The 13,029-nt window shown below is 37.0% G+C and overlaps 1 protein-coding gene across 1 annotated transcript in view; it reads left to right on the top strand.

Annotated features, from left to right (window-relative positions):
• LOC126816698 (serine/threonine-protein kinase 32B) overlaps positions 1-13,029 on the top strand; it is a 123,745-nt gene that overhangs the window by 61,538 nt on the left and 49,178 nt on the right. The window contains exon 3 of the mRNA XM_050543435.1: positions 9,986-10,311. Within this exon, the coding sequence (XP_050399392.1) occupies positions 9,986-10,311 (326 nt within the window). The remainder of the gene's footprint in view (positions 1-9,985; positions 10,312-13,029) is intronic.

Here is a 13,029-nt window from a genome sequence, read left to right as displayed (position 1 = left end):
AACGTATTGAACTACCGCCCTGTGTTGGAATCTGGGTTTCCACTCTGTTAGAGGCCACTCCAACATAGACAAACTTCCCGATAATTGACGATAAAATTTAGTTATCAGCTGTAATAGGCTTCTGTGAGAGCTGGCGGGTGAACCAAGGGGTTAAAAATATCTTATTAGTTGTAGACCAGACATTTATTGTCCGTCCTTGAGATTGCTTTGCTCGAAATACTGATCAATACAACCAACTTACCAATTGTCGAAAAGATTGCAATTGATTTTAATTGATTTAAAGCGAATGACAAGACAGTTAACTGTACCTCTTTAAGTAATTGTGATTTAGCTTAGTATAGTTTATGCTGACCTCCCGTCATTAAGGACACTTTTAGTATATTTGACTGTCTTGAAGAGGGATATTGCCACAAATTGCGGACGCCGTGGACTTAAAAAATAAGCACCAACAAAAGTATTTCGAAACATGGTATTTGAATGTTTCACATTTTGTTTACGGTTGTAAAAATGTAAGCATATCTCAAGCACCAGGTACCACGACTTTATAGATCAAATAAAACGTCTTATAAATTCAAAATAAATTGAGTTGGCAACTGTCGGCCACCATACTGTTGAGTCTGCAATCAATAGTGAAATATCTCTTGGTCAGACTATGTGTAACCATTAGCAGTTAGCTTTATGTTAGACAGTAATCACATCTGTAATTCGAAGAAGCGCTACCCGCTGCAAGAAATGGGCCATGGCATTGCTTGCGTGAGCAGAAGTCTAAATATAAAAAAACAAACACCTTATTTGACGTTAAATTCCATTTCATTTCTTCAGTCTTGTCGATAGGTCGAACAGCTAATATGCCCCCGATCAATCAAAATTAGGTATATCTAATAGTTTATTACACGTCCGGTAAAACGAGACTATCTGCAGATTACAAGTGGCTTAAATGTCTTACATGATTTCCTGTATTCATCAAAAACATAGCGGAAGTCGTTAAGCATCCTGCAAGATTTAACGGAAATGGACGTCTGCATCCTTTCTATAGGCAATTACTGGAATTTCAATTTGGCTGTAAAAGTATAAATTGTAGCTTACGTTTCGTATTCTATCAAGGTCTATCTAGGCTACTGTTCGGGCACATTTAGGATTAAAATATGAATAAATTGAAAAAAATTGAAATGGGGTTTAGCGGACAAAACTAACAAAGAGACCTAAGTGTTTCAAAGAATTTAAGCAATTATTTTCAGAATTTCTTCCCAGCAATGCCTTCACTCGAGAGGCTAAAATTACCACCCAGTCCAATATTTTGAAACATTGATTAAATGATGAAGCGAAGTGGATTTTCAGCAATTACTTACATGGTTATTCTCCATTTCAAAATGATTTCTTGGCTGCAAAACAGTTTACAAGCACAGTAAAACTATTAGTAGTTGGTGTAAACCGACTATTTCAATTTATCTATATTTTATTCCTTTAGCTCCACCAAAGATAGCCAAGAAAGTTATCACGTTTAACGCCCACCTAAAGATGCATTATATAAAATCTGGCGGTTTACAAATATATAACGAAAAATGAACATATATGTATCAAATAGGCCCTCAAATGATCATTACCTCGAGCCTATTCTGTCTCTACGCCCACATACGCTTAGAGTGAGTGGACAGCTGAAAATAATCAAAATGTGTTTTACATCAGATCACCTCGAGGAACGTCGTTAAGAATATTGATATCAAATTAATAATAAATATCACATATTCAAGGTAAAAGGAAAGTTGATATTTTGTGTAATTAATGCCGGAGGCCAGAGTAGGAAGCACTCAGATGTTGTGTTTGCAAAGATAATTGAAGAAATCAAGGACAGATACTTCCCACTACAAAAACATATTACTGTCATTGACAACCAATAACCTCTGGCAGATAAGGAGCTATTCAATTATCTTTTAAATTATTTTTCCAGCAATAAAATGTGTTTTTCATGCGATAGTCTAAAGTTCGTTGTGGTTGTAGTTCCTGGTTTAGAGTTTGCTAGAATAACTAACTTTTGTTGATAGAGCACGTCATAATGTCCTTTGTGCGCATTATAGTAATGTCGATTAAGACAGAGTCACACAGTGTAAGATTTGTCCTGTTAGAGCATCTCTAAAAAAAACGTCTGACAGGATACGTTCTATTCTCGGGCTGCTTGAGTTAGATGTCACTTATTTTGAGAAACATAAGTTTTAAGTTTTATTTTACGTGCACGCCAGCGCGAGCACGGGAACTCGTTTTTTTCGTACCATCCGAACGACTAGATGCTCTCCTTGCCAGACCCTACGACGCCAGTTAGGATTTCCTTGGACAATATATTTAGCCGATTGATAGAACGGTGGATCTCGCAGAATTTCAAGGAACAGAAACTATAATTAAACACGAGACATTAGATATCGAGTTTTTTTTATTAGAAAATCTGTTCAGACAATTTATCACTGCCCTTGATAAAATTACTGTATTTATCTTGTCATTTGAGAAAGATTTTTAGATCAGTGATAATTGCCAATGATTTACAGGGTAGACTGTTGTCTAGATCGTTATAACATAGTATCAAATACAATCACTTCCTCCCATCTGCACGATAAAGTCAAACTTGTATTCAAAGCATGAGTAAATTTTTGACATTTGGCTGTATCCAAGTGAATTCAGAATACAGACTTGTAGGAACATTTCGAATGCCGAACCGAGAAGAATTTTTATACGCCCGCATTTTCATGTTGACGTATATTGTCGTCCCCCCTGTGACATTACAGGTCACAATTTTTATCCAATTATGACGAAAATTAAAATATAGGTCTATCCCCAAAGATCACGGTATCTGTCGATATTGGCATGTATTGGATCGTAACATCATGGACTATGGCCTCTGATAGTACGAAAAATAAAAATCACGTTTTTAGCTTGTGGACACTCTAGAGGTCACAATTTTTACCCGATTTTGATAAAACTTGATATGCATGTTTATAAACAAGGATTTTGGCTTCTGTCGATATTCGCGCATATCGGATCGTACCTTCCAGAATTATGGCCCCTGATTGTACGAAAAATCGCGTTTTTAGCTTGTGGTCCCTCTAGAGTTCACGAATGGTATACAATTTAAAAAAAACGTTCGAATATAACACTGTTACATCGTAATGTCGGCTGAGTTCGAATTTCGTGAAATCGAACCAAAACTGCCGGACAAAATGGCCGCCCCTCGTACGCAGATATTGAAATAAATATGTTTTATCAAGGTTGTGGACCGTCGAGAGCTCACAATTTTGATCAGATTTGATGAAACTTAATACACATGTTTATAGCCTACAGATCTTGGTTCCTGTCGATATTTGCGCATATCGGATCGCAACTTCCTGAATTATGGGCCCTGATTGTATGAAAAATCGTATATTTAGCTTGTGGTGACATTGCGGTCACAATTTTTATCCAATTTAAAAATCCCTTCGAATATATCACCGTTACACCATAATGTCGGTTGAGTTCGAATTTCGTGAAAATCGGACTGAAACTGCGTCCTTGTACATAAATAGTGTAAAAGTATTTAATACCAAGGTTGTGGACCCCTAGAAATTTTAATCCGACTTTGATGAAACTTGAAATGTATGTTTATAACCCAACGATCTTGGTTCCTTTCGATATTCGGGCATATCTAGATTATGGCTCCGGATTGTACGAACAATCGTGCTTTTTAGCTTGTGGATTCTCTAGAGGTTACAATTTTTATCCGATCTTAAAAACCGTTTAAATATATCACCATTCCACCATAATGAAGGTTCTATTCGAACTTTGGCAAAATCGACACGAAACTGTCCGACGAAATGGCCGCTCCTTGTACGCAAATTGTGTAAAAGTATGCAATACGAACGTTTTGGACCCTCGAGAGGTCACAATTTTTATCCCATTTTGATGAAACTTAAAATATATCTTTATATTCCAAAGACCCCAGTCCCTTTAGATATTTTCACATTTCAGACCATAACTTTCTGGATTATGGCCCCTGATTGTACAAAAAATCGCTTTTGTTTTCAACTTGTTCTCCATCCGGAGAAAACCGACGAGGTTGGACAGGCGATCTTACTCCTGGAATCTAAACCACGTCACTTGACTCAATGGCAGACCTTACGATGCAACGCGCACGCGTTAACAATTCAGCCATTACCCCCCCCCCCCCAAACAATATAGCAATGGATAATAATTATGTCTTGTGACTGGCTTTGAATAACTAAGAGTCAAGTAAATACATATCTATATTTCTCGTTTCGTTTCTTTTTATACTTTCGATGGCCTACACTACATGAAGATCTGACAAGTTATAGTGGGAGTTCACGTTAGGGGTCAAACGAGCGGATTTTGACCCTATGACGTCAGACATTAATTAATCAATCAGCGTTGACGTTTCTAGTGGTTTACTCACAGTTCCGTGAACCAAAAGCTCGCCGTAACAGACCGTTTCATTGGCTAATCCCTCACATCAGCCAGAACACGTCAATGATAACAACTCTTCCAGATCCAAGTGTAGTACTAGTAAAGACAAGTAAAACAAATTTTGAACTATAAAAACGAAACGAAATAGGATCTGTGTTTTAATCAGATTGGGCGTAAGCACATGTATTTGTTCTTTGGCTTTCCAATTTATTGAGTGTCGTTAAATTGAATTTGTCGGCTCCTTATATTTGAAGGAGTGGATTGGGAGCGTGTCAGTAACCACCCTTTCTAGTCTTAGGTTATTTAACCGTAGATTGAGATTATTCTTTGTGCTATGTATGATAGCATAGACCCGTGTTTTACTCTGTATAGCTAACACCCTAGATATACATGTGGCTATATAAAGATATTATCCCCTATTAGTCACGATCGAAATATACATTATGTATATGTATATAGTCTAGAAGTGTTTTAATAAAATATCCACGGAACATGTAAAAAAAAATCGCTATTTTTCCATTATTATCCACCTGACTGAAATGAACTTTATATTTTTGGAAAGCGGAAACAACTCCGACTTAAATGATATGATATTCGCGTCACAAGTAGTAGAAATAATCTGGTAGCTCGAGAGCCAGAACACAGTCTCCATTCAATAGACAAAAATAAAATTGTTTATATTATGCAATGTATACTAGAAACCTGGTTCATTTAGGTGATTCTTTCCTTAATGTATTTTACATGACAGGCTGAAGCATACGGCCTCAAGACACTTCCATTAAGCCTATCTTACATGCACTGTGGTTTTAAACATACATCATCTCTGCTTTGCTTGTTGTATTTAAAACACACCTTCGTCTACTTCTAGTTCAGAGGGTGGGTGAGGGTCTCTCTTTACCCAAATCCGGCAGAGACTTGAATGTTATTTTTTAATCATTGCTCTTGGTGCAAGGTACCAAATACTACGAATCTATTTCTGGGCTTTCTTCCCTTAGATGCTTATAAACTCCAAAACATCCCACCTTGCCATTCTAGTATATACAATACACACTTGACAAGGCCAGAAAAATAACTTTAACAGAACTTATACACGTCAATGGGACACGTGTTCCACCACCGGAGTAGTCAAGTAATTTTCAATTAAGGAAATCTCGAAGTAACCCCGAATGAAAAGTGGTTTCAATTATTATATAAAAAGAGTCATTGAGCAAAGATGCAAAAAATCACGAAGTGTATTGAATGACTTAAACCGATTATTGTGTTGGCGAAATCTCTGTAGCCAAGCACAACTGAACGTATTTTCAAACTGGTAACTACGTTAAACGGTGCTTAAATTGTTTGTGAGCAGAGACCTCCAGCAGTACGATGTCTGAAAGCTTGTCTGAAAGAACCAAGTTTCTATATCCCCTCGTAAATTATACCAGTAATTCTACTAACATTAATATATCATTGACGCACTTAAATCGTGCCAGTTGAGAAGGGTAGCGTGTGAATAATATGGAAACTGCCATCATCTCGATCAAATTGCGGTAATTCGTGAAAGTCGAGACCAAATCTTCAATGTAATCCTCTAATGTATTATGTTTTATGACTTTCTTGGAGTTTTGTTAAATTTTACCTCGTATAAAACTAGCTATGGATGTCAGCTTCTGTGATTAATTCGCTATTATACTCAATTTTTATTGACTTCATTCCAATTGCGTTCCCGTCTTCATTAGCCCAGGTTAGGAGCAGAACAGTAGGACGTTAAACTCCATTCCATTTCATTTCCAATTGCGTTGTATTTTTTTTCTTCAAGTTTCTGGTTACATTGTGAAAGCATCCCACTAAACAGAGTGTGTTCTGAGTTTTTATTACAGCTTGGGCATTTAGTCAAGTTAGCCGGCCGTGAGAATGATACTTTTGGGCATTTCGTTTGTCTAATACAAACGGATGAATTTAAAAAAAGGCACATATATACATGTTTTAAAATAAACGTATTTGAACCCAGTGGTACGGGACTTGAACCCGGTAGAATAGGTGATACGAACTATTAAGATGGTATTATAACAGCTGCTGGGTCTGAGTGGGGCATGGCGCGGATAACTCAAAAAGACAGATTTAGAACATGTTTGGGCACTTTTAGAACATTTTTGGACGTTTTTTTGATCTGATTTAATTTTCAACACATTTGCTAGGATTGAGGAATCAGTTGGTCGTTATCAACCTTGTCGAAGAGTCGTGTGTATATAATATAGTAATTGTTATCCATAAAACTGTGTTGTGTTACATGTTATTGATGGTGAGGGATATGTTAAAAGGCAAAACGTATAGATTTCTCCTAAAACAGATTCAAACAAAAGAGAAATTATTGATAGGATTGTAGAACGTAAACACCGATAGGCGATTTTATTATTCGTTTAAAAATACATCATTTGTATTTCGCTATAATATCAAATTTCTCACGGCTTAATCGAATTTAATATGTACCCAGATTGATTATTTAATATTTAAGAAAGAAAACGAAATCAAAATACCAAAATAACGCCCGGGCTTGGATTCAATCGGATTTAAAATAGGCTTCTCATTTCTGTTCGCCCACAATAAAATGGCTACGGGCTTATTACATAGCGAGCAGCATAAATTGATGACACTTAAATTCAACAGATCTTTGTAAATTCTGAATGGAATTGAACCAGTTTTCGACCGATATTCCTATAAGAGATTGATCTTTCACAATATTCATATTGTACTAAAAGGAGGCAATGAGACTTTACCTTCTGAATGGGTTGATCGTTCACAGATTTATGCCTTACTTAAGTAACCCTGGTCATTGATATTCGAAAGATTTCCCAACAAAACAAGTTCTTCAAATCAATGGCTGTGCTTATTAAAAAATCTTATCTAATGCATGCCAGTATATTTATTTAGGAGATTATATTGTATTGACAAACGTTTGTGAATATTTGCTATAACCTATGAGTTAATATGGCCGTTAATCTAGCTCAGTTTATTTACATGTTAGTGAGAATTACAGGTAATTATTTGTTTAATGACGTACGCAGATCGATATGAAATAATTATTTACACAGGGTTGCTGTGAATATTTCTAATGATGTAGTTCAAAATCCGAGAAGAAAATGACAAATTTAATTTCATCGAAATGATATATGAGATAACCGTAATATCAACCCTTATTGCCAAACATGCACGGAGGAAGTGAAGTGAACGGGGTTTAACGCCTTACTAGGCCGTAACAGGAAAAGATGTCATTGACATTTGGAAGATTGCGTGTTATTAGGCAACCACGACAGAAAAAAAATATGGGAAGAGACGGACCACAAACCAGGGTTACTAATGACATGTGTTTGGTAGCATCGTGTAGCTCTGTTAGCTTACAGTGGAACTTTTGGTTTTCGGACCACGCGCTACCTATCTTCCTGTTCTTGGGGCGAGGGGTTGCGTGGCCAAATGGTTTAACGTGCGCCCTTTAGATGATAAGGTCTGTCAGTGGGTCATGTGGCCTGGTTTCGATTTCCCAATAAGGAGTAGGGTCGCCTGTCCAACCTCGTGGGTTTTCTTCTGGTCCTCCGGTTTCCCAACACTGCTAAAGACACCTAGTTTGTGTCAGGTGGACATTACTCTCTGTTTTGGGCGACGTTCTTCGAAGAAAGCCTAAACCTCCGCAAATCCAAGTATAATCCACATGAAACTTGGTATGCTTGTTCTTTGGACCAATGCTCATCGATTTCAAGATGCTGGGGATGACGTTATGCTCGGTTCCTGGTGCAGATAGTACGATCGTTCTTGTTTTATGTAGCGCGTGTACGTCTCGTATTAGATTCCGGTGTTGGTCGAGAAAGGAAGTGAAGTGAATGGAGTTTAACACCCCACTTTTATGCACCCGCTGGGTTAATGAAGATAGAGTGTCAATTCCAACTGCGAAAGTTTATGTTTAACGTCCGCTACCACCGAGGGTGATATCGCAGACAATTCTTATTTTTATGATCTTAGCGCACGTGTAGGGTCTCTTCTGTGGCAGGAAACCGGAGTACCCGAATAGAACCCACGAGGTTGAGAAGATGTAACCAACCTCCAAGCAACATACCCTCACACTAGGGATCGAAACCACGACGGCAAGCCAGAGGTGACCAGCCAGAAAAAGCTCAAAGCTCGGCACTCTAGACCCGTAGACCATCCCAACCAACTAATGGTTTATACGCCGATTTATACACGGGAATCCCGGGTTTTCGTGTCATCCCAACGACTAGTAAGGGGAAACTACGCTGGGAAATCCCCGCATACAGGAATAAACTGGTCAAAATTGTTTCTGCTTCTACTGAACTAGAGAACAAAATAAATTGATTTCAACTTCACTGTAAAATCATTTATACATATTTCTCTTGTGGATGTTATCCCTTCCGGAATATGTGAACTAAGTTATAATTATCACCAAGAAGCCGGAAATATTTTCCTTTAAAGGAGCTAAATCGCTAACATTTGGGACCTAGAAATTGACAAAAGTGGGTCGCAACGCATATAATACTGTAATATGAATGTATATAAACTGATTTACATTCAATGGTTTCCGTTTTTAATCCAATTTCAAATCAATTATGTTCGGCAAAATAAGCCAGTAGTCTCAAGCGAGTGCAAATTTCTAGCGACTGGTTATTCCAGTCTACATACGCCGTTTGATTTGGTGCAATGTGTTTAGCCTCGTCCCTCGAGTCTCTTGATACAACTGGGGCTGAAGCGCATTACGGTACACGATTCGTGTACCAATGGTAAAATGTTTATTTTGTCTTAAATATTGGATATCAAAAGCCCATCTTTTTCCGGTAAGATCACAACATGAATGTTGATTTAATTTGACAAATAAATCGTGTTTTCAATGTTGAAGATTTTGGATGATAATGAGTTAGAGACTTAGCTACTTTAAGTAATTGGCATGATTGCTATAATAAAAACTGAAATATCCCATATCAAAGAACACATCTTAATTTGGGCCAGAACCCTGTAATTGATTGACCCTCAAATTTAGCTAACTCAGTATCACTTCTTGTTTATTTTGGAAGCTCACATCAGAGGACCTGGCATGCGTTTAAATCGAGTTTATTCGCATCGCTATATACGCTCATTTTTCTAATATTCAGAGCTATGTTTAAAAAGCGTGTTTACAAATTGTAACTCTTCCTTATCTCTTACACCAGGGAGGGTCAACTTCCGGCGCATGCGCCAATCGTAGCGCATTTGATGGTTAGAAGGGGCGCATTACATCCCTTTGATATTAAGGCAGTTTTAGTTTTACCGATTTTAGCAAATATAATCTGCTTTCACACGAATTTGCTTTCAGTTAAAAATATTGGTTTACAATCGAGTGGACGTTAAACCCCATTTCTAAAAAAAAATCTATTGCTTTACAAGAAATTGACAGGGGTACAAGAGTATGGCGCATCTGAATTCGTGTGTGAAAAAAAGTGACGCATTGTATGGACACCATTGTCTTACGCCAACATTTAACATATTCCCGATAAAAATTTCTGAATTTCTTCGTTTTCAGGTGTGTATAGTACAGAAGAAAGACACTAAGAAAATGTTCGCCATGAAGTACATGAATAAACAAATGTGTGTGAAAAAAGACGCCATTCATAACGTTATGAGGGAGGTGGAGATAATGAAAACCCTGGATCACCCGTTTCTCGTCAATCTGTGGTTCACGTTCCAGGACGAGGAAGACATGTTTGTTGTGGTTGATTTGTTGCTCGGCGGAGACCTAAGATACCACATGCAGCAAGATATACTGTTCTCGGAAGAGCAGGTTAGACTGTATATATGTGAGATAGGAATGGCTTTAGGTTATTTACAGAAGAAAAATATCGTTCATAGGTTTGTATTCATTTTTAACCTTATAATACGAATCTCCTTTCAAAATATGCCATTTGCAACTGATTTCCCTGTTTATAATTGCCTGGTAAAAACAAATTATGGATTCAAATTGCCAATATATCCTAAGTATATTAAATAAGTAATTATTGAACGATTGATTCTGTCTCGTAGAAGACTTTACCTCATAGCGCCTGTATTCCTGGATTTTTATATGCCCTTGTTCCACTTCCTTGCACCTTGTGAACGGTCCGGCGACAACATTTATCATCCGATCCGTATGAAATTTATGTGCATCATTTAAATTAATGAAACGAAGAAGCCTAACGGAGAAGCTTGCAATGACCATGTGCTTGTATTGTTGGTTTCATTTCTGGTGGGGTCTTGTGGCACTTACTCTTACAGACTTTCATGAATTACAGAACTTAGGTCAGAAATATGTAACCACGTGTCAATAATCTACCCCATTCTCTCATCAAACCACTGCTGTTTATGAAAGTGCCCCATGTCTGCCGTGTAATCACGTGCGAACTGGTCAATTGTACCTGAGCGTTGGATGTTGTACTTCTTATAGAATTATGGCCCTTGTTTCACTTCGTTGCACACTGTGAACGTTATCATCCGATCGGTATAAAATTTATATGCATCATTTGAATTAGTGAAACGAAGAATCCCATTGACTTTCAGCAGTTTCCGTTATATATCCTTGATCAGTGCAGTGACCCCATCCACTTTAAACAATTTTGGTATCTGTTTCACGGTGTCGTCGTAATCGGAAGTTAGTTAAAAGCCTTCTGTAATAACTTTCAATAACGATTATATTTATTATTATTTTAATGGTGTAATTAGAAATCCAACTAATGGCAGTAAAGGTCATTGGGATATAGACCATGATTTATAGTTATATCACATAGAAAGATGGGGGAGGATAAGAAAAAAAACTGTGGAAAAGACACTGTAATTAAAAGGGATGTATGTCTGACTTTAGAAAGATGATGATAACAGCTAGTCGAATTACTTTATATTAAGAAAGATAGTGTCACTCGTATTCATGACGTTACGGTTCTTATTTAAAGATACATTATGGAAGATTAGATAAAGAGCTGACCGTTATCGCTATAATAGTTTAAAAATAGATAATGAAAAAGGGAATATGTTCAAAATTTCAGTCAAATCCCTTCATGCTGAACGGAGTTATCATCGATTGCAGAACAGTATACCCATGGTTGTTATCGCGACCGTTGCTACGATAATAAGCAAAGTCTCGATTATCCATTCTTAAATTAAATCATTAAATGCCAATCGTATACAAATCTGTTGATAATCTAGGGCATCGATAGTTGATTATGACCTTGGCAAGTTAATAATATCAGATTAATAATTTATATAACATTTAAGGCCCAAAGAAAAACCTACAAATAAACAAATTTAACTCTTGAATAATGCATCTTTAACGGCAATCTTCAATAAGTGCATAAATATGACCCATTCACTCAAAAAACTTGGATTTATGGAGATCGGGAACGCCGTATTAAATTATCTGGTGGCGTTTATGGTGTCACGTGTGGCAACAAATATGCGCAATTATTGTCCAAAAACATACCAATTTTCATGTTGATCGTACTCTTATTAGCGGAGCCCCGTCTTCATTAGCCCAGTCGGAGCAGAAACGAATTGAAAAGAAATGGTGTTAACGTCTTACTGTTCTGCTCCGACTGGGCTAATGAAGACGGGGGGAGCACAAACGTAGAACATTAAACAACATTACAGTATTAGTGGCGGAACCTTGGACTTTTTTCGAAAAACATGGGATACACTCCAGTATTTAAACATGCATTATGCAAGAGCTAAATCTGATTATTGCAAGTCTTAATTTAGGCTTCAGATGTTATAGAAATTATCAATTAGATCTTTATTTAAACAACAAGACCAAAATCAACTCTGTAGACCCACGGATGGCTCGGCTACAACTCAGATTTAAATAGGATTTCACTAATTGATTAAATCAGATAAGGGGTAACCTGATGAAAATACGTCAGTTAGATCGAGGCTAAATGATAGAGTGTACTTAGCGAGGCCGCTGTAAAGCGTTTCCGTATGCCATTGAAAACTTTACTTGATAATCGAGATATGTAGGTGGAGTTAACGCCTGTCAATCAAACGTTCGGCGAAGGTGAAGACACATTTCGCTACTATTTCTAGGCAAATATTACAACGATGATAACTATGTTCAGAATAAAGTAATTTGACTGAATTTTTCAATATATTCTTCTTTCATCATCTACTTTTGAACTGTTATAGCAAGAATGGCCAACTCTCTATAAATATCTCCCATAATGTATCTTTAACATAAGAATATGTATTGGCATTTTCTCTCATGACCGGTCAGCCTCTGTGCCCGATCTTGTAGTTCCTAGTTAACTCTGTGTTTTGGATTTTAGGCGTGACTTGTATTATTCTATTTAGGCAACTATCAATTTTAAGAAAATTGCTGACTAATGTATAAATTACTTCATTGAGTAACATTTAGCAATTGATATACTTAAACATACATTATGCAAGAGCTAAATCTGATTATTGCAAGTCTTTATTTAGGCTTCAGATGTCATAGAAATTATAAATTAGATCTTTATTTACACAACAAGCACAACATCAACTCTGTAGACCCACGGATGGCTTGGATTCAGCTTGGATTTAAACGATATTTCGTTGACTGATTTA

Source organism: Patella vulgata, chromosome 3, assembly GCF_932274485.2.
Source record: "Patella vulgata chromosome 3, xgPatVulg1.2, whole genome shotgun sequence".
NCBI classification, from domain to species: Eukaryota; Metazoa; Mollusca; class Gastropoda; family Patellidae; genus Patella; species Patella vulgata.
Note: the sequence above shows the minus strand (reverse complement) of the source record. Positions and strands in the feature narration are given on the sequence as shown.